The sequence below is a fragment of the Egretta garzetta genome, unplaced genomic scaffold (genome assembly GCF_000687185.1).
Source record: "Egretta garzetta isolate BGI_Z169 unplaced genomic scaffold, ASM68718v1 scaffold210, whole genome shotgun sequence".
NCBI classification, from domain to species: domain Eukaryota; kingdom Metazoa; phylum Chordata; class Aves; order Pelecaniformes; family Ardeidae; genus Egretta; species Egretta garzetta.
In genome coordinates this window covers 1,280,735-1,302,985 of record NW_009258218.1, presented here as the reverse complement: position 1 = coordinate 1,302,985, position 22,251 = coordinate 1,280,735, and the positions used below count along the sequence as shown (strand labels likewise).

At 39.7% G+C, this 22,251-nt stretch overlaps 1 protein-coding gene across 1 annotated transcript in view; it reads left to right on the top strand.

Annotated features, from left to right (window-relative positions):
* Positions 1 to 22,251, top strand: part of AGMO (alkylglycerol monooxygenase) — a 194,389-nt gene that overhangs the window by 400 nt on the left and 171,738 nt on the right. Inside the window, exons 2-4 of the mRNA XM_009648171.1 lie at positions 7 to 51; positions 6,650 to 6,780; positions 20,068 to 20,219. Coding sequence (XP_009646466.1) covers positions 7 to 51; positions 6,650 to 6,780; positions 20,068 to 20,219 — 328 coding nt within the window. The remainder of the gene's footprint in view (positions 1 to 6; positions 52 to 6,649; positions 6,781 to 20,067; positions 20,220 to 22,251) is intronic.

The following is a 22,251-nucleotide window of genomic DNA, read 5'->3' as shown; positions in this document are numbered from 1 at the left end:
GGCGAGAGCGCCTTCCGCACGGTGGAGGAGGTGCCCAACTACGTGGACAAGGTGAGAGCCCCCTCCTGCCCTCCCTCCCCTCCCCTCCGCCGGCAGCATCCGCCGCCCACCTTGCGCGCAGCTGCCGGCTGCCTTTTCTCAAAAGCCACAGGCGGCCCAAGGAAACAACGTCCGCGAAAGGGCACCTAAATTAAGATTAAATACCTTGTCGTTCTCTGTCTGCTTTCACTCCCGGGCTCTCTGTCTGCAAGCTGCCTGTGTAAACTGCCTACGTAACCGTGCACTCTATTTTAATGTGTTTTAAATGAAGGCTTTCCCCTGACACCGGGAGGTAAAGCTTTTGGAGAAGCACCCCAAATATCTGAGGGTCGATGTCACGGTCCTGCTGGATATAATGACAGCAAACTGAGCTGAGTAAACCAGAAAACATGATCCTGTGTTTGGCTATTATGGTTCTTAAAGCAAGCAAAAAGTCAGCTCTCTTTGCGCCCTTAAGGTGAGCGCTACAAGCTGAGTCAAAGGAAGAAAAATAAACGTTTCTATTTAAAATTAAAAAATTAAAGATTGTTTAAGGGTATGAGAGCAAATATTTGTCTTGGGTCAGCGCTGTCTCCAAAAGCTCCAAGGCAAGAGTACAGAGGTCAGGGTGAGAACTCCCTTGGCACCAGCATATCCCTCCCTCCCCTCCTGCCCTACCAGCTTATCCACTTCCCTGAAGGTACCTTTGCTCCCTTCTGTCCTACCTATTGCACATAGCTCTGTGCTCCACTCCTGCTGATTTTTCTTTTCACGGAGACAGCAGATAAACGCTGTTTTGCCCTTGTCAAAGTAAAACTCAGTCCAGTTTCACTGAAGATCGACACTTTTTACGGAAGGTCCTGTTAGCTTTGACTGGCTCCTCTGCCAGGTAAATCTTGGACTGCTAGTGGGCTGCACCCCGCTGGAGGTGTCATGGGTTGTGCAGAGCGGTGCAGCGCTGTCAGGAGCTTTCTGGGAATCGCAGTATGCAGCAGTCCCTGGCTGATGGCTGCTATCAGCAAACATTGCCCTTCTGGACAGGGTAAGCAGACAGCTGCTGCAAAGCCAGACCATGTGTGCAGCGTCTGGTCGATGGATTGCTCTCCTCAGAGGCATTTTGCAACCGAGCTATAGCGTCATGACTGAGGAAGACTGTCTGGAGCTTGACGGTTTTGCCTAGTCAGCTGATCTCTCCCTGCAGCTCTATGTGTTGCCTATCTCAATCCCTTTTACTGTGCCTACATTTCCAGTGTGAGTATCATTCATTTTCTTGCCAGCAGCATTCCTTGACGTCGCTGGGCTTTCTTTTCCCGTGCAGACCTGTGCAATAGTCAGCTCAGACCTTGGCCAAACCTGGAATTTCTTTTACTGGGAAGACAGCTGGAAAAGTTTGCAGATGAATTCTTAATACTTCTTCACATTATAAAAGTGCCTTCAGGCTTCTGCTGTCATAGAGCACTGTTGTGTTAAGTTTGTAAGGGAATATATACCTTGCAAAAAACCCTGTGCTGAACAAGGTTTTCCATTTTGGCTATACTTTCCTATAATTGCTATCTTGGGTTAATTGTACTAGAATCCCCTCACCCCCTAGTGCATTTGTTGCCAGAACAGATTTTTGGTCCTTAGTTAGGTGGGTGTGTAAAAGTCTTTTAGTGGTGTAACTGTCTTAACTCTATGGCTTTGGTCTGAACTTAGGCAGGGTTCTTCTTCTGGCCACGTGTTTGTGGGCAGAAGGTAACGATCTACAGTCCCCTGCCAGCTGCTTGTTGCTGTTGATTTGACCTGCGAGTCTGGCAGCTTCTCTTGCACTGTTTAGGGAACAACTGCAGGAGCAGCGGATGGGTTGGATTCAGTAGGGCTAGAATTAATAGTGACCTGATGAGTGATTCACAGGGGAATTGGAGTGCCAACCCCCTGAGCTGGTACAAACACAGAAGTGGATGTTGGAGCTCAGCCCAACACAGAACAAAACAATTTCTAGTGTAGAACTGGTAATAAATGAAGGCCTCAGCAGAAATAACTCACTCTAAAAGACAGTAATGATGATGTGGGTGTGAAACTGATTACATTAGTGTCTCCTAAAGAGTTTTGGTGTGTGTTTTTGTTTTGTTTTTTTTGTTTTGTTTTTTTTTTTCTGAGACACCATATAGAAGTGGGATTTAGATCTTGGCTCTGTGGTCTACCACGGGTATCAGCTGTATGAGGCTATTTCTAGTACATTAGATCACATGGCTATAGCTGTGGGGATATGCACCTTCCAACGTTAGGCAGGTGGAAGAACCTCCTGATTCACTCAAATGGTCATGTTTTTAGTGATCTGCAGAATTGAGTGCTTTGGTGATTTACAAAAAAAAGATGCACTTCATAGGAGTAGCTCATTTGAGCTGGAGTCAGCTGTGCTGTTACATCTGGGTGGCAAATGACAGCGCTGGGTGAAGCAGCTCTGATTTTGAGAACAGAATAACTTAGCTTGACTTGTGTGGTGTAGTTTCTGGCTGTGGCTATATTACTTCCATTTTCAGAGGCAGAACAGCTCCCGGTCCCTGCATCGTGCTCTGTATGTTGGCAGAGCTGTAGGTGAAGGCCTGAAGCCCTGTGCTGATCAGCTGCTGATGACTAGTAGCAAAACTCTGCAGCAGTGCCCAGGGAAAAGTCACCCTTCCAACTAATCTCCAAAATTCTGGGAAAAGGGATCCAAATCCTGGACCATGATCATAGAATTTATTTTTATGCGAGTTTTGTCATGTAGAATTTGAGACGCTTGATTTGAGACCCTTTTTTCTAGGAAGAGAAAAGAAAATACAAGTCAGTTTTCTTTTTCCAGGGCAGAACATCCTAACTCTTACGATGTGTATACCGATGCTTGCCCTACCCTTTCATCCCCTTTGCTATGGATATAAGAGTATGGTTTTTTGATTCTCTCATAATCTGCAGATGGAGTGCTGCTTTTTTGCTTGCCGAATATAGTTTTCATGTACAACAACTTCACTTTTCTCTCTGCTACATTCTGAAATTATCACTTGTGCTCAGTAAAGACTTCCATGAGTCAGACTCGGGAAGACAGCGCACTATTTCTTCTGCTGAGAGCCCTAAAATGAAAGCTTTAAATGTAATAATCACTGTTTTTCTTTTCTATTTACTCTCTCCTTTTGAGAGCATAAAGATTAAGTTCACATTTACACTCAATTCACTTTTTAGGCTTTGCTTCTAAATAATGAGGCACAGAACTTTCGTATTTAGTTTTACATGAAAGTTGAGATTCTTATGTTGTAAGGAGCTGGGACCTAAAGAAAACAGAAACTGATTCAAGACTTGCAATAAAACCATGGATTTATGCTCAGTTTCAACTTAGAATATTATTTTTTGCAACTGTATAAAGCAGAAACTGATTTTAAATGGTTCTTTGCATTCTGTAAGAGTTGGTTACTTACAAGGGAACCCTCCTACTTACTGCTCAGAGTAAGACTTTCAAGTTATGGATCAGTTATTTAAGTAAACCACAAGCTAATGGAAATCTCCATTAAGTATTTCTGGTGATGGGTGAAGAGAAAGAAACTGGAAACAGAGAAAGTAAAATATTTATAGACCAGAACATATCAAAAGGATCCAGCTTCTGTCTCTGACCTGTGATGCCAACAGTGGCTATTTCTTAACTTTGTACAATTTTGTTTGTAGGGGGCAATCCTTGAAAACTTTTGCAGAGCTACCTATCCTCAATGGGTTCCTTAAATGTCTTCGTTGCCATTTTAACTCAAACAAAAAAGGAAAAAAAAACCAGTAATGCTTAGGCTAGTGAGACTATTGTCTGTCTTACTGACTGTCTCCATTTTCCTGAATTATTTGCATTATCCTTCTGCTGTCTTACGTCTCCTGCTCAGACTGTAGGCTGTTTGGGACAGGGAGTGCCTTTTCCTTCTGTTTGTATGGCATCTAACGTGATCTAACACTAACCTGCTCCATGACAATAGCTGTTAGGTGTTATGGTCACATAAATAACACATACTAGTCTTGACATAGTTGATCCCTTTGATCTGACAAAGCTTAATGTGGGTGTGTGGGAGAGAGGTAGTAATTTCTTAGATACTAAGAGGTATGCCATAAATCTTGCCTTTCTCAAGCTTCTTGATGGGCAGGAGGTGAAGGCTGTCTGAATGTTTCTCTATCCTCCTTGCTACGACACTCCCTGTTTGTGAGTCAAAGTGTTGTCAAATGCTTGGCTGTCTCACAGCTTCACAGTGGGAAGAAAATATTTAATGAAGTCAGTGGGAAAGAAGTTATATTGGTGCGTATTAGTATAAAGTCAAGTCTTTTAACCGTTTCAGAGGTTGCTAGGTGAAGTGAATCACCACGCAGAATACAGGCATCATATATTTCCTATTCACTATTTTCATTTAATGAATAAAGTATCCCACTTTTACTGTTCTGAGCCCATTCAATTTGCTGTGCAGCTTCTGCTGTCCCGTAACTTCAAACTGGCTGTAGTCTGTGCTAGACCTGGCTCCTAATACTGTGGTCATTTCTTAGTTGTTCGTAATAAGACCCTTTTTAGCTCTGCTGCAACATACAGCTGTAGTCATCAACCCTTGTTTAATAAGTTAGGAATCTGTTCTTTAATTATATTACTTAAGAAAAGTACATTAAAAGTCTTGTCTACTTAGAAATGAAGCAGCTAGAGCAAAGCAAGAAGTAATTATATTTTCCAAGAATGTTTCAATGACTTAAAAAGGAAGGTGGGTTTGTTTGGGTTTCTTTATTTATTTATTATTGATTTCAAGTATCTGAAGACTTACCACATTGGTTTTCTTGGGTGTTGTTTAGGCTTTATCAGTAGGTCTTCCTCTGCCTTCAAAGTTTTTTATATCATCAGTTAGTGCATATCCCAAACATGCTTTTAGATACCTAAAAAGGTGTTAAAGAGCAAGCTAGGCATCTAAATTAAAAAGTGCCATGTTGATACTAATCTCTGCTCATCTGTTATTGTAACCTAACCCAGAGCTGCTGAAGTTTATGAACTTTCACATTTCCTAGACGCTATAAATCTCTTGCTGCTTGCATGGTTTGAATCATCCCATTCTTCTTCGGCTGAGCAATCTGGTCTATATCCATCTTAGTCTCTTTAGTGTCCCAGCCTGGTAGGAATTCCCAGATCATATCTCACTTGGCAACAAAAATGAGCACCCTCTGAAACGCAATGGCATTTGCAGAGGCAACGTGCTGCTTCCATTCAAATGTTGTATAGGCGGGAGTAGCCTCTCTGCTACAGCAGTGCAGTTCAGAGGGTTTCAGTCTGTGTGTTGGAGGGACCAGCAGAAGATGACTAACAGGGCCAGTTTGGCAGTGCGATGCCTCCCATAATGGTGCAGAGAGTCTCACTGGTCTTGGGTTTCACAATTCAGTGGGAATTTTATGCCTTAATACGACCAAGAAGGAGTTATATCTGAATGTTTCCAAGGTCACCTACAAATTTTCCACAGAGTGAGAGGTAGTTGAAGGAACCATTCAGATGCACAGAGATGTGATGCAAGTAAAATAACTGCTTCCTATTTTCCCTGCCACAAGTCTTCTGGATTTTGGTGGTGGTGGTGGCTGACATGCTGCCACTGCTGCCTCATTCCTTTAACCCATGAAATGCAGGGACTATTAGGACTCCAGCATCAGTAAAAAAGCGTATGTTCTTCCAATTACTATTATTCAATCTTTTTTTCTTGCCTATGCTGATGAAAATTGGAGAACAGCTGTAACAATCTTTCTCCACTGATGAAACCTGGTATTGTCACAATAATGTTACCAGTCCGGCCACTAGTCACAGCCATACCTTTCTCTACTGGGTGCTGTTCTTGTGTATGTTGAACTCGCCAGTTATCTCGGACACAAGATGGGCAGTGTGAATCCTAGACTGAAGCAGTGCTGCGAGTAAGAAATGTTTCAGTCTCACTCATCATCAGACTTTCTTCAGAAAGGCAGACAATTACTTTACAGTTAGTACAACCCAAAAGAAAAAAGGGAACATTGTATCATTGCTACTTGGTCTGGAAGAAGAACACGCTGTATGGCCCAAATTGGAACAGGCTGCATAGTTACTGGGTTCTCTGGTGAAAACGCACACAGAAGAGCTGTTGCTATCTGCAGCAAAAAGCATGGCAACAGAAATGCCGAGTAGAAAGAAACTCACTTTAATATGTCTTTCAGATCATATTGCTGGATGCCAGATTCGGTGGCTGAACACATTCGAAAACTGCTTACATATCAAATCGAAAGCAGATTCTGTTTTACCTTGTGGTTAGAGGCATCCACAAACGTTGCTGCTCTCACTGATTTACTTGAATATGGGAAATACAAGTTTGGAAAGATTTTTGTGTTTTGCTTTGATTCCATTTAACAATTTATGTGCAGAAGAATCAAAAGAAAATAATATGGGAGGAGGTTAGTGTGCTGGATTTATGCTGGTGTTGTGGATTGAATGGTAGCCTTGGTTGTTCTGATTTGTGAAGTCTATGTGGAGCTTTATCACAGTAGTAGCTAGTAAGGTGCCAGCCAACACAAGAAGCATCTGGCTACATAAACTGCTGTTAGGTAAGATGGATCTAATTCTACTTGTGTTGTGACTTCTTTTCTGCAAATTCTTTTTCAGAGTATTCCATTCTTCTTTGCTTTGATTGTGCTGGAGTTTGTTGTCAGCTGGATTCAGAAGCGTAAGCTGTCAGGTCGGATCAACGATGGCATAAGTTCTCTTTCTTTAGGTATTCTGTCTCGACTGCCAGAGTAAGTATACACTTTATATTAGCTTTAGGTTGCTTTTAATCATTAACAAGGAAGAATGAATTATATATTGAAGTTGCTATTGCTAATCCAAAGTGATTACACAAGGCATCTGGATCCTACTCTGCTAAAATGTAGTTGCTTGAAGAGTGTAAATGTCTTTCTAATCTAATTAGGATAAATACGATACTTGCAGGGTATTTTCCAGCTCAAATTATATTAATTTATATTTGATCTAGGCTGTCAACTTCTGTTGATTTTGGGACTTCAGCTGACTTGACAATATCTTGTGTTAGACTGTATGTTAAAATCTGAGTTTTCTTTCATCAATCTTTAGAAAGAAAACAAAAACCAACAAACCAAAACATGCCCATTATTTTCATTAGCCTTTAAAAATAAGTGTGTGCATATACCCAGATTGATACATTGTAAATATGCATGTGATCCAAAGTTCTTTGAACTAAGTCATAATTTTGCGTTTGAGTTCAGTGAATTTTAATGCCCGAGAGCATTGTTGAAAACATGATCATCTAATCTATCCTCCAATGAAAAGGCCATAAGATTTACCTGAATTAGTTCACGGTGAACAGAGTTGTGTTTTAAAGAAATGTCCACTGTGGATTACTAAATATCCAGTACCAGGGAACCCAGTAAATTCTTTATATAAATTGCTCTAAGTGTTTTTCAAGAGCTCTAATTACTTCTAAGGAATATCACGTTTTAGATCTGCCTTTGCATGACATGAGCTTCCAGATGAAAGATTTTATTACATCTTTTCTGTTGGAATGGGATTACATTTCTATTCCCTGTATATGAATTTACAGATTACCATCAAATTGCATATAATCTGTTCATTGCATGAGGAAAAGTTTGTTATTTGAATTTGACTATGGGGTGTATTTTCAAGTCTTTCAATTATTCCCACAGTCCTTTTTCTGAATCCTCTGCAGTTTTTCGGCCTTCTTAGTGTTGATGTCTCAAGTGTACTCCATATTTCAGAAATTACTATATCAGTGCCAAATAATGAGGTCATTTGTTCTCTATTTCTACTTGTTGTTCTTCCCTTTATATATCCCGGGTCCTTTGAGCCATCCTTCATCCACAAATAGTTTTTTTAGATTCTGTGGCTTACATTCCTCATTCATAGGCAATATGTTCTTATATTTGGCCACATAGAAATACAGGGATTGTAGATTTGGTCACCCTGAAATAGTTTGAACCATGAAGTGTATTCTTTGTTACTTGGAGATCCCTGGTTTTTGTCATTGCAAATTTTACTAGGAAGCTTCTCTTGTAATCCAGGCTATTGGTAAAATACATTAAAAGAGCACAGCAAAAAAAAAAAAAAAATATCCCTTTTGGTGAGTAGCACCCATTTTCTGAAATGTGTAAATCACCCTCTTCGTAATCTATTGAACATTTGAGATGTACTTGTGGGTTTTTTTTTTAAACTTTCTAATCAAGAAAAGTTTTGACAAAGTCTATGTGTGTGCCTTTAGATTAGGTACAAAGACAACTTGTGATGGATTATCTTAATTATCAGTAGTAAATATCATGGATGAAGCCTTTTAAGAAATTTGGTAGATAAGTAATGTCATTTAGAGACACTCTCCAAAACTCTTCCTATATCTGCAAGCAAGAGGCCTGAGCTTTCAGCATGCAAGTATTTAAGTATAAAGTAATATCTAAGTTATTTGAGAATTTTGTGAAGCTATTTTTGCAGCTAGTGTACAACCTGTATTCAAACAGTGTTGTTGCTTTTAATATGACTTGTGAGCATGATCGTGAAGGAGAAACATTCAGATTTTCATTATATATTAAGCTGTAATAAATTAAATATTTATCAGTACATTAGACTTGTGTGCACCAACACACAAACCTGATAAACGTTTGCTCTAGTTTGCCTGTAGCTAATATTGAGATAGTTCAAATGTTGCTTCTTAACCCAAATTTTCTGGACTGTCATACACTTTACAGGTTTACCATGCTAAATACTTATTTTTTTAATCTGAAATATTCAGGCTGATTAAGTTAAACAAGGGGACTGAGATACATGTAAAGTAAGTTTTAACAGTTTTGCAAGGCCTTTTGGCTTTATTTTGAGAATACTAAAATGCTTCAGGTGCACTTATTCCTGGAAGAAATGCTTGCTAAGAGAACTAGCGTTGCATGTGTGGAACGTGGCTTTGCAAGGTGCTGAGTACTTTTATTATTTTGGCACCCGGTACTTTGCTGCAGAATTTGGCTTGCGGGCTATGCAGTTTTCTTTCGGATAAGAATTATTTTGCAAGGGTTTTTCAACTGAGTGAACCAAATGATCCTTAAGGACACAGACTTCACAAGATCAGGCAAATCTGCAAGATCCGTACACTTACACGTTGCTACACCAGCACAAGAAGTCTCTTCCAGGTCACTTGTGCAGCTCTCATGGCTGGAAATATAAGACCCTCCTCAGCAGTTCTTTCCAAAAATAGAGTTCTGTAAGGCTTTCAACTTTCTGGCTGAATGTGAAACAAGCAGGCAAAATACAGACTTTCTAAATTATCGACTTGCATGTTAATATCAGAATTATAATGGTGGCTGCCTAGTGTAACGCCTCTTTTGTAAGTAAGAGGGGTTGTGAATAACAGACTGGCTAGCAAGGCTTGACCTGAAAAAACAGAACAATTTACCCTTCTGTCTTCTGCTCCCATAGTGTGAAAGAACTGGGTCAGAAAAAAAAAGAAAGAAAGAAAAAAAAAAAACTGCTAAAACAATATTTCAGCAGAACCCACAGCATCAGGGGAAATAGTAGTGCAAATCATTAACAGCTGAAGGTTAGATTAACACACCATTGATTGTATCCTCTCCCAGGGACTAATTTTCATTTTCTCAACTAGCAGCAATGGTTTGCCACTTCCTTAAAAAAATCTGTGGTTGAATCTAAAATGGTGGGCTTCAGTCTGTTGGTTAGAATGAAGCTTCAGATGCATCATTGCAAAGAGGTCTTTACATTTAATGAAAAAATGAGGAGTCACAGACCATATTCAGCCTCTGAGTGTATTTTTCCATTTCACAGTCTGTATAACAGAAGTACTACATATCTTGAGGGAAAACAGAATTTATTCAGTGTTTCTTACTTCATTGTTGGAGAAAATGCAAATCATAAATTGTTGATATTTGTATGCCAAATATTAAAAATGTAGGTGCAAGAGGAAAAGTCTAGTCGGACAAGGCAATGTGTTTTGGTTTTAGGCTTATTAGACTCAACAGCGTGTAGTAAGCTGAGTTTCTTCATGCGTACATATTGTCTCTTGTAAAATAGCCCATACATTTCTTAAATATAATTTTCCCTGCCTTATTGCATACTATGCATTCCTCTGCATGTATGAATACTAAATGTTATATGCAATGAAAAGTAATTTTGGGGAAAGGGACAAACTTGAATTACCAAGCTTACTCCCAGCATCCTAATTGTTGGTGGTTAAAAAATTTCTGAGAACTTTTATTCTAAATAAATAACTTCTCTAACTAACCATTGCCAGGAGACTTGAAATGCTGCTTTAAAAATATTCTCCCAAGAGAAAGTTTATTTGGGTATAAATATCCACTACACAAGTATGTGCATTATTTCATATTGGCCCATTTCTTCTTTTAAAGCAGCAGAACATAAATCAAATCAAAAAGTGTTTGGGGGATAACTGAGGAAGGTGCATTTTCAAACTAGTTGGGAAAGTCTTCATTCTTTATGGTCATGCTCAATTGCCAATTTTTAGTGTTCAACTCTGCAACACAGTCATACAGTGTGTGTATATGAATGTCTAACATAGAATTTTGTCAGTCAAGTCTTCAATGAACTTCTCTTTTTACAGAGAACATTACAATTTTTATACATTTACTTTGGTTTTTGAAACAGAGATTAACGTTCTCTGAAGTGTTATGGAACATCAGAGAGGAATGAGAAAATGCTTTTTAATTACTTCATGCTCTTATGCATCTTAAGATATCTGCACATGAGCAATAATTGAATCAAAGGAGTACAAATCCTGTTTCTCCTGTAAACCAGTGCGGTTCACATTTCTGTACGTCACCTGGATTTTAAATAATCTTTTTCCAAAGGTTAGATTGAAGAGGCAGTTTCATGTACATTTGAGACCAGCACTGCTGCCAAATGAAGCACCTTTGACTGCCTTGTACTTCTGGTTGCCCATTCCTGCCTCTGCACCTTCTCTCCCCTTCTGCCAGCATCAGCATTTGTGTCACCCTGTGTTGAAGTGGCCCAGGAAGCAGATCCAGTACCCCCCCATCATATTAACCTGCATCAATTCGTACTGTGCAAAATTGTGTACCAGAACAAGAAATAGGCTTAGAAAAAAGCAGTCAGGATTGCAGGATAAGAAATACTCAATTCTTTTGTAGCGTTACTGAGTTACCTGCTTTAAAACACATGTAAAAATGCAGTCAGAAACCAGAAGTTCTCAATTCTTAATAGCAGCAATATGCAGAACTGATTAGAATGGACTCGGTTCAAGCTGGTGTAAGCAGTTCACAGTCCTGTGGAGCTGGCAGTGTCCTAACAGAACAGAAAATACTTGCCTGCATGGATTTATCCATTAAAAGTATATCCTGGTTTCCTGAAGTATCTACTAGACACTTCACATATGACTGTAGAAAATTAGAATCTCGTAAATTAGTGATTGCATCTCTTAGAAGAAAATTTGATACATGCAGTTTCTCGTAAATTATATTTTCACTTCAAGACTTATTAGGTACATTTTTTCTCCACATCTGTTTGACTAAGGCTTTGGACAGATGTTTATTTAGAGCATGGTCAGATGTGTTGCTTCTGATCCAGCTGCCCCCTCAGATCTGCCAACATAACTGCACATTTAATTGCTCCCTAACCTGGTCCTGACAAAGTGATCCAGCTAAAAGCAGAAACAAAAGCCCCCCAAGAACTATAAAAGAGGTGTTTAAGCTCAGCTGCATTCATTTTGACAGAGCCAGGTCAGGGAGCACCTATGCATGCAATTATGCTGGCAGGTCTGAGGGCTGGTAACCACCATGCTTAGGGCAGTGATGAGCAGATGGGGCTAAACTGGGAAGGTAATCACTTAACCTGGTTAAATGGTAAGCAAAGCTGCTGTGCCATGCCATGCCCCTAAACCAACCTAACTTCTGGCTACTGCACTTCTGTCCTTCCTGTACTCATTTAGGTAGTCCTCCCTTACTTTTGTGTTGGTTCAGGTGCTCATCTGATCCTGTGCGGAGGTATTTCTGTTCACTACTGGAGCGAAACGGTATTTGCTTAAGGCAGAGAGACAGGCGAGTGAGTGGGAATGTGGGAGCCAAGAGCTGTATTGGCTTAGGCTCTACTGAACCTGCAGTCACAATCATGCCTGCAGCAGCTAGCTATGGCAGTTTAAGACACTACCCATCCATAGATGTTTCCAAAAAAATACTATTTTAATAGGTAACAAGCCTGAAGAGGCAGAATCTACTCATCTCCCCATTCCTCCCACTCTCCAGGTAGCAGTGGGTAGTTACGTATTTCATCAGAGCACCCTCCTGGCTGCACCGTCCCATATACACCGCTAATGGTTCCCACATTTTGCCGAAGGTTGCAGCCCTCACAGCTCTGTCAGAAGAAGAGGTTTTGAAATAACTCACTAATCTTCTGTAGGTAAAGCAGTCAGAGTGGGATAAACAGTTTCAATCCAGGGGTAGTGCTGTGCAGTAGGAGCTTGTAATATTTTCCGCAGGCAAACCTGACTCCATAAGGGGGTTTTCTAAATCACTTCAGTTAAGCTGCTGGCAGTGACTGTGTACATGAACAGTCTTTGTTTGGTCTAATGAGGTTTTTTTAATCTGGTTTGTCATCAATGAATTGAGTGGAACTAAATCAGTAAATGTTAGGATAATTAATCCACACACAGGTTACAGTCTTCTCACTGTTTAACAGTTTTATAAATTTGGTGAAAATCATGCTGTGTCCACTAAAAATGCTAGTGCTTCCTGCCTGCTGTCAGGTGCTCATCACCACCTCCCCAGTCCCCTGTTACTGTCTCCACTTTGCTCAGTGGCCAAGTCCTTCCCAGCCATATCAGCAGAGTTACCTTCAGTGGTTTAAAATGCAGAATTTTGTTAACCTGGTTCATTTTGTTTGAAGCAGGCTGGAGAGCACCCATGTGAGCAGAGCTGCTGGAGGAGCACAGGGGTACCAATGAGCAGCTTTAGACAGCTGGGCATGCATGGAGTGCTACTTTTTGGTGATGACTAAGGAAAGCTCTGAGCCAGAGTTGAAAACTCTGGAGTTTCTAATGAAATGACATGTAAGCTACTAAACATGGGGGGGGAAAAAAGATTTGGGAGAGAGACTTGGGAGATTTGGGAAGTTCTCAAACTAATTGACTGAAACAACTGGTAGTCCCTACCTACCGTAATGTTCTAGAGATTGCCGTATTTCACACAAGCCTGTCAGGGAGCCAATTACTCTTTTAGGTTGTAACCTCTTACACAGACACAGATGTTTGCAGAATGCGTATTTGTCTACATCCTTAGTATTGCATCATTGCCTTTTTCTACACAGTGGGGCCAGTAAATGGCTCGGTGATCGCATGTTTGTGAATCTCGGAGCCTAGCTTTGCACCTGCTGTGCCTTTAGAAACAAAGACAAGCTATCAGTGTTTGTTCTCAGATATTCTTGTGCTCTTCTGTGAAAGTACAGACTGTGAACTGAGTTTACCTTTATTGGAAATATGTTATTAATTAAGTTCAGTAATCTCTGTGGCTCACAAAATATAACAATTTCTCAAACCCATTAAATGTATAGATTTTTATTCCATCTTTCTGTATTTTTCTTTAAGATAAATTGTGGTAGTTTGCACACATTTTGAAAAAACTCTTAAGCAACTGCTGCTGTGTAGAGTACCCTTCTGACTGAAGTACTTCTGTGCTAAAGGATGCATTAAGCTTAAATCAGGATTCCACTAGATGGAGCACAGGGGTAGCATTTTTAGAGCTGGCCAATCTAGTTTCCTGGGTCAACATCCAGACGTTATGAAAATTGGGAAAATATATCTCTTAATGATTCTGTAAATCAGTGTTATGGATCTGAAAAGAATAGACTTTCACCACTGTATATATATTGTGGACAAAACCAAACTATCATTGTAAAAGTTCAAAGATATGACCAAAGCAGTTCAATAGAAATTCTCATGTAAATATTTTTTCTCATTTCATCATTTGATGTGCCATGATGTCTCACTGAAGTTATTTCACTATATTCTTGTAGACCATAGGAACAGTCATCTGTTACCAGCTCCTTCATTCTAGATAAATTCAGAACAGCTAATCTGAGTTGAATAGAATACCTTTTTCTCTTTCTTCATTACTTCTGCTTATATGTGACCTTTGAGAATATAATTGGCTTGTTCCTAATCTAACTTAAACTGTAAAGCAAATTTGCTGACTTCAGTGGAACAACCAAGTAGGAGAGATCAAAATCAGATCCTCTATTGGAAAAACGTGCTAAGTAAGCATTTGTATTACACTTACATGGTGCTACTTATACAAATATTGAATGGTCAGGTCCTTACATGGTGCTACTTATACAAATATTGAATGGTCAGGTCCATTGCCTTGCACAAGGCAGTGTTCTAGAATCTCCCAGTATTGTGCATCCTGAATTCACTGGAACAGAATTACTGCCCAGTGTGCTGGGCAGGTAGGTATAAATAGGTCTAAAGAGAGATAACTTCCATTCTCATAAAGGAAGAAGAGTAAGCTACAATGCTAGCAGCTCAGCTGTACTGAAGTTTTTAAACTAGGATTTATAATCTTTTAAAGATCACATGTAATTAAATTTACCTGAAGACCTTGCATAAACTTAGGGCAAAGTGTGTTACTGCTATGGATTATATCACTAAAGGCAGTGGAACTTCTCATGAAAATATGTAAGTTGTGCTGCATTTTTAATCGATTGCTTATTTATGTATGAAAGAGTAAAGATAAACAAGAACTTACTTGAATTATATAGACAGGACTTGGATTTAAGAATAAAAAAGCGTAACACTGACTTTTGCTCTTTTCCTTCCAAAACCTGATGTTTCATGTTTTATTCCACCCGCCACTGTAAATTACTGTTAGTGTCTTAAATTAGAGGATAAAAAGCGAAGTGCAACAGGAATGGGTTTGGTGAAGAAAAGATCAGCTCTGTCAGAGAACACGTTATGCAATACTGCATACAATGCAGCTCATAGGGATACCAAGCTCACCTCCATTTTACTTCATTTTGCATTTGATAGTTTTCTTTCTCCTTGAGGAAAACTGGGGATTTGCATTATTTAGGCTAAAATGTTAGAGAAGAAAGCCATACTGAGGAAGAGGAGAGGCTTTGATTCAGCTTTTGTGTCTGGTGGGAACATTTTCTCAAAATGTAGGTGCTATTTCCTGTAATCAAGGGCTTTCCAGAGCCTGATAATCATTTCCCGGCTGTATCATTTTAGTGAATTATTTTTTAGCCTTGGGTTATTTAATGACTGGTTTTGCATATTAAGAATAGGAGAAGATCATATTCATCTTGATGATAGAAAACAGGGAATAGAACTCCCACAGCTCCCTCTCCCTTTTCCTCCACCTTGTGGAAAGTTTGGCTTTGTGCTAAAGCGTGAAAAAAGCCTTGACTGCAGTATGTCAGGCATATTTCAGCTCGATTTGTGTCAACCCTAATAAGTCAGCTGACAAGGTAATAAATTGGGTGTCTGTTCAAGACCTGGCACCTGTACAGGAAATAAAAGGGGATTTCAGTTGCAGGAGGTTTGCTTTGTTTTGCAAATGGACCTTTTCTCAAGGCTCCTCTACTTCCTCGCCCCTTCTCCTCTTTACTGAAATCATGTTATCAAAATGTTTATTTCAATTGTGACTGGAGCCAGTTTTTCATCTGGAAAAGAAAGCTCTATGAGTATCTTTGGAAATGGAAATCTTTTTACTTTCCACTCTGAAACAAAGGCTTACAGAGCATTTAATTATTCATGTATCCTGCTGTTACATATATGGTCTGAATAATTTCAAATTATTGAGGAGAAACTGCCTTCGTTCAACATTTTGAAACTTTACATTCATGTAGTTTGAATCGGGCTAGGAAAACTGAATTTATTTAACCCAGGGAAACTGTATTAGTAATAACTCACTATTTTTAATGATAATATAACTTTGTGACCAGGGTGTCTTAACGTGTTTCCTTCTGTGTCTTGCCTCCAAGGATGCAAGTCTGTTAAAGCCCTTGAGAGCTGAGCTTTTGTAGGTCCAGCTGTAGAGCTGTGTGTTTAGCTCAGGGGCCCCAGGTTGGTTCCCAGCGTGAGGTGAGGTGGTGACTGCAGTAGTGGTGAGAGCAGAGGCGTGGGATCTTCACTTCCGATACATGGATCTTCCTTCATGCTCAGAAGCGAGACAACAGCTACTGTCTCTGACCATTTTCCCTTTCAGTGGCAGTCCTGGGCACCACAGAAGAGGTTTCCTAAAACTGGTTTCAGGCTCCAAGACTGATCCGTGAGTTGGAGGAAGCAAAATGGGACCTTGTATTCTTTTCAAGAGGCAGCTGCCTTTTCTTCCAATTGAATTTCCTCCACCCTTTCCCTCCTTCATTATCCCATAGGGATCTGCTATAAGTAGATCTTCATGTCCACATGGAGAGTTCATCTCCCAGAATTTCCTTCTTGGACTTTTTTAATTGGAGGAAGTGATAATCTGACCCAGTGGAAGGAGAAGGGGGAAATGGTTTATTAAAAATATTATCACCTTTGAGCAAAGTATGTATGAATTTTAGAAACAAGGAGATGAGAACCCTCTCTCAAAGTCAAAACAGTTGCCTAAGTGCTAAATCCAAAAAAATAAATCTATGCAATGTATAGAATAAGGTTTGCTATATAGCCTTTCTGTTCTAGGATTTATTACTCCTTATGCAGAGGATTTGACTAGATGACAAAAGTCTTACCTATCCACTTCTGTCATATTCATGGTTAAAAACTAACATTTAAATGAGGAAAAAGTTTTCTTAAGTTCTCTTCAGTATTTTCAAGAAGTGAAAATGGAACTTGAGGGAGAAAAAAAGGAGCAATATAAACCTTTAAAACTCCAAGTGAACTTTCAAAATTGTAATTGTATGCAAGCTCTGGACTTTCCTATCTATCACACTGTAAATATTTAAAAAATACTTAGCTAAGCAACTCTTACTTCTCCAGCATTGCCTAGTGATATGATGGATTACTCTAAATTAATTACAGTAATCAGCTAGTGTTATGTGCTGTAGAGTTGTGATTCAAGCATGAAGGAAAGAATAAGCAAATTCTGACTTGTACAGCAAATTACATATATAAAAAATGTGTTGCAGGGTTAGCTCAAGTTTTACACCTTGGCCTCAGCCTGTGGAAAAAAACAAAAGGACTCGAGGGTGAAATACTGAAAGCTGATAAAAATGGAGGAAATGTACCAGTTCACATATCTTTGGATGTACTGCAAAGGCATTATATGTTAATAAAAGCAAAAGAACAAAGTAAGAAAACAGTACCTAATAATAAGTGATACTCTGTGTTGCAAGAGGTGTTTTAAATTTCCTGGTCATTGAAAAGATGTTAAGAAATGCCCATTTCTTTGTGTTTGAATAATATCAGCTCCCTTCTGACCTGTTGTGAAAGGGATTGAGAATTTATACTGAACTTTACAGATGCCTCATGAGGTGAATTGCAAAAATCTGGTTGGACACATATAATCTTTTTAAAAAAAAATATTTATAGAACACAGTTCTTATGAAAATTAAACATGTTCCAGGTGTGTATGGTCCAACTTCTCGGCGTAGCTAAGTTGTTTTTGAAGTGGTAGATACACCTGTCATTGCTAGTCTAGAGAAATTCTTCATCTGCCAGGTGCTGAAATGAAACTTCATGTGTTTTCTTGTGTTTTGGTTTTGGCCAAAAGAACAATTGGGATGGTAGTAGAAAAGGTAGGAATGAGTTGCAGGTAGGATGTGGCTGGCTGTGGAGAAGATACTAGTTCTCTTCTTCCTGAGCAATAACAACTTGTACAGTTTCAGCTTCACAGGATAAAATGGATGGGATACTATTCTGCTTGCAGGCTAGTATTGGGAGCTTGGGAGTTTCAGCTGACTTTGTTCTTCGTTAATACAGAGTCTAGCGGCACAGAAACTCAAGATGTTTCCTTCTAGCCTTAATCAAAACACCGTTATGGGAGGAGGGGCTAATGCCAGAAGTATAAAAGCTCTAAATGGATGTATCTGCAAATATATGGAGGTGACTGCAAAGTTCAGTCACAGCGTCGGGATGGTTCACAAGCTGAAATACCCACATTTTGTGAGATTCCCTCGTGTTTCAGTGCAGCTACCCCAAAGGACAGGGCTTTTGGTGATATTTCCCAGGTGTGTGAAAGAAGGCTTTAGAGAGATACTCCTCCAGTATACTAAGTCCTTTTCTTAGTTTTGTAGATTCAAGTATTTTGGAGGCCATGCTGTAAACTAAATCACTGAAATCACATAAAAAATAATCTAGCTGAAAAAAAAGGAAAAAAGAGGCAGGTTTTGAGAGTAGGTACTGTTGAGAAGTGGCACTGAGACAAGAATGAGCAGGCATGGACAGAGAGATACATGGAGACTCTTTTAGCTTATTTCAGTGTAAGGTGAAATTCCAGGTGAGACTAAAGTAAAAGAGGGATGTTGGTCTGTGACAGTCTTTCAGCTGAGGTTTTGCAAGGCTGTGACACCTGCATGCAGTTTCTTACCACTTCGGTTCCAGAAGTGTCTTGTGGGTATGCTGTTTGCTATCTCCGTTCGAGGTTCCCTGAATACCGCTCAGTCTTCCTCCAACCACGAATATGATTTATAGATTTCTAAAATATTCCACAATTTTGCACAAAGGAGTTGTTCTACTGATAATTCTTCTACCACCACCCCCTTAAAAAAAACAAAAAAAAAACAGCAGCAAAACATCTGAGAACTAGATTATTTTTTCCTGTGTGTAGAGATGGTGCTAGTGATAACCTTGTTTCTGACTCTTAAACTGAGGGGCGTTTAAGCTATTGAGATATATATATAAATAAAGGATATGTGTGACTTCCCTACAATTAGTATCTTTTCCCTACTTCTGCTTGCTGTTCTTCAGAGACTGTCCCAGTTCTGTTTACCACAGCCCCACACTGTCAGCAGCACAGCCAAAGGGGGGGTAACAGGAGAGGGTGTGAGGAAGCTGCTGCAAATCATGCTGTGGATTACTCTCTTCTACAAAAATGCTAGTTTAAATATACATCGACCTGCAAGCTGAGGTGCCATTTCACAGCTACCTAAGCCAATTCTCACCTGGGCCACCCCAGTGCCCACAGCCTCTCATCTCTCATGCTGGGGTTAACGCTTTCCAATTTATCCAAAAAACTCACCCAGCAAAACCAAAGCAATTTGGAGTCAGCTCGGTCTCTGAATCAGTGAAATGAGATGGGATGCAGTGGGGCGCTGAGGGGAGGATGTGACTGTGGCAACCCAAATTTGGATTAACCTAAATAGCTGTGGAGAGTCACAGCTGGTCCTGGACTGCCCTTCCCAGAGCTACTTTCTTTCTCCTCCTCCTGGTCTCAGCGCTGACCTATATAGTCCAGGAACTGAGCAGCAGTAAAAGCTGCTGTATGGTGGCATTCCTTCCTTTGCAAATTCATTATTTTTTTCACCCCCTTTCTGGCAATTCTGTCATTTCTCTCTACCAATTGCCCTTTCGCTTCTTTTCAGAGGCACTGGGCTTTGTCTTCTCCTGCTGCATTTATCCTCTTTTAAAGTGAAGTGATATGCTGAGCAGATCGAATATCTCACTGCTCCCAAAAGCCGTCACTTTCTGTGCCCATGATTACAATGGAAATAGTCAAGGTATTTTAACATCGTATGTTAGTGTTGGAGCATAATTGTTGCTATACTTCAACCACTTGTGAGTTAGGAAGGGTGGGTTTCTCCCAGACTTGGGAGAACAGGGACACCATAGCACCTGCAGAGCACGGGAGTGCTTCGGCCTTTGAGCGTGCCTAATGCCACAGCGCAGGTGGTGAGTGGGTTAGGACCGATTTTAAAACCCTCGTAGATCTTAAGCAAAGGTTCTACTGAAGTCAAGAGTACTATTACTCATCAAAGATTGCAGAAGTTGGAGACTGGTTTTATGTGTTACAAAAAGACTCCCATCTGATAAGTGGTAAATATAGAGTAAAAAGGTCCTGTAATTAAAGTTGATAAAATTGTCAATAAAACTTTTTGGATCTCTATTTCAGTGTTTTATTCCGAAGTGTTGACTTAATTAGTTATATCTACGTATGGAATAACTACAGACTCTTCGAACTGCCCTGGGACTCACCGTGGACATGGTATTTGACACTCCTGGGAGTGGACTTTGTATACTACTGCTTTCATCGCATAAGCCATGGTAAGAGTTAACAAGTTTTTAACATATTAAAATACAAAATATATTAATTATTTATTAATAAAATGAGGTATTTTTTTTGTTTCTATACTTAGTCTACTCTGAGCATATAGAGCTGCTGCTCTTCCCAAGGATTAGCAAAGATTTACTTTTCCTTTAAGCATGGAAAACAGTTTATATGTCATACTCTGTACAATAAATGTGATTTTGTGAAAAGAGGGAGTATCATTCTGAAAGCAGTACCACCACAAAAGTGAAATACCATAGGAAGTACATAAAAATGTAGGGTTAGTATCCCTATACTATAGTATGAAAACCACAGCACAGTACAGATAATTATTTCAAAAGAACCTTGTGGATGTACAAAATGGAGGGCAGTAAAAACCAAGGTGACCAAAATAATGACAGGACAGCTGGCTAACTTAATCTGTTTCTGTGTATTTTTAAAAATCTTTTTGAACATTCAATCATTGTTTAATTAGTAAATGAATAAAAATGTTTCTATACTTTATATATATATGGATATAGATATACATATATAAATAGGGTATTTTAGAAATCCTGTCTGCAGTTAATGCTTGACTACATAAATGCAAGCCTTGCTTTTTTTTTTCCGAGTACATTTTTAACCTTACTTGCTTTTATACATGAAGGAGAAAAAGCACAGTTTAGAAAGGATTTAACTTTTATTTATTGTAACAATGGAGCCCATGCAAATCATGCCAGTCATTTCTGTACATATATATTGTGAATATGTAATAGTATCAATTCCTATGTATCTGTCTTGTTACATATTTCCATTCTGTAGTGACAACATATTTTGGCTCTGGCCTTTTATAGCCTATCTGAACACGCAAGAACACTTTTTACCAGTCCTAGTTTTGGGCCTGATCTAAAGTCTGTGGCAATGAAATAAGAATCTTCTTGTTTAAGAGACTTGGGACTGGGTTTCTCAAGGCAGAGCGCCCACGACTCCCAAAAGCTGTGGGATCTGGTAATGATAGTTTATGTAACGCGCTTTCAGAAAGGGAAAATGTTGTGATGCCAGTAGGTCAGCGGAATATATGGAAGTAGGTAAGAAAGGAGCCCGAGCTGCTGTGGGGAGCGGGGGGGACAGCCGGGAGCTGGGAGCCCTGCGTGGGTGTATGCGAGACTGGGAATACGCTTCGCAAACAATGACATTAACAGTGCTGGCAGGGCTACAGCCCCAGGCTGAGAACTGGACCAGAGCGGGAGGCTATTCCTGCATTTTAACATAAAAATAATTGCCTTCAAGTGTTAGAAAATCACTAGCCTGGCTGCGCTTTCACTGGAGTCAGTGCTAAAATTCCCACTGGCAGAGTAGGGAGCAGGGTCAGCTCCGTGCTCTCTAAAGCAATTGCACGTATTTCTGTTCCTGCAGCAACTTTGCATTTACTCTCATCTGTTTTTCTGTATTTTGAGAGGAACGTCGGGATTGTACACTTTGAAATTAATCACTCTAGCAGTTTTAGAATTAAAATCCAAACCAATTCTGTCTATATGTAACGGAGTCGAGGAAACTGCATAACAAAATGCTTCTCTTTTCTTAAGAAGGTCAGCGCTGAACTGTTCTATAAATGTTAATTTACTCTTCTTCAGGTTACGGAAGTGTTGCTTGCAAGCTTCCCTGCTACTCATCAGGGAGCTGATGCAATGTTATAGAAAATCCCTCTAAATGGAGATTTTAGCTTAAGCAACACTCTTTTCCCTGGTCAAGCAATGATGAAATCTGTGAAAGTCGGCTGCTTCGGAAGTCGCTAAGGAAGTTTTAAGTGTAGGAGATGCTTTTAAAAAGTGAAACGTAAACTCCTGAAAAATACTTTGTGCTTCGAGAAGTCAGGGCACTGGAGCAGTCTGTGGTGCAAGTGGACAAAACGCACCCTTGCGCTAGAAAGTGATAGGGCCTGGCGATTCAGGCTTGGATCCTAGAGCAAAGTTAAAAATTAATAGCACATGTATATCCCAGGAAATTCAAGCTGTGTGGGCTTATGTGTGGGGATGTAAATAATAGCAC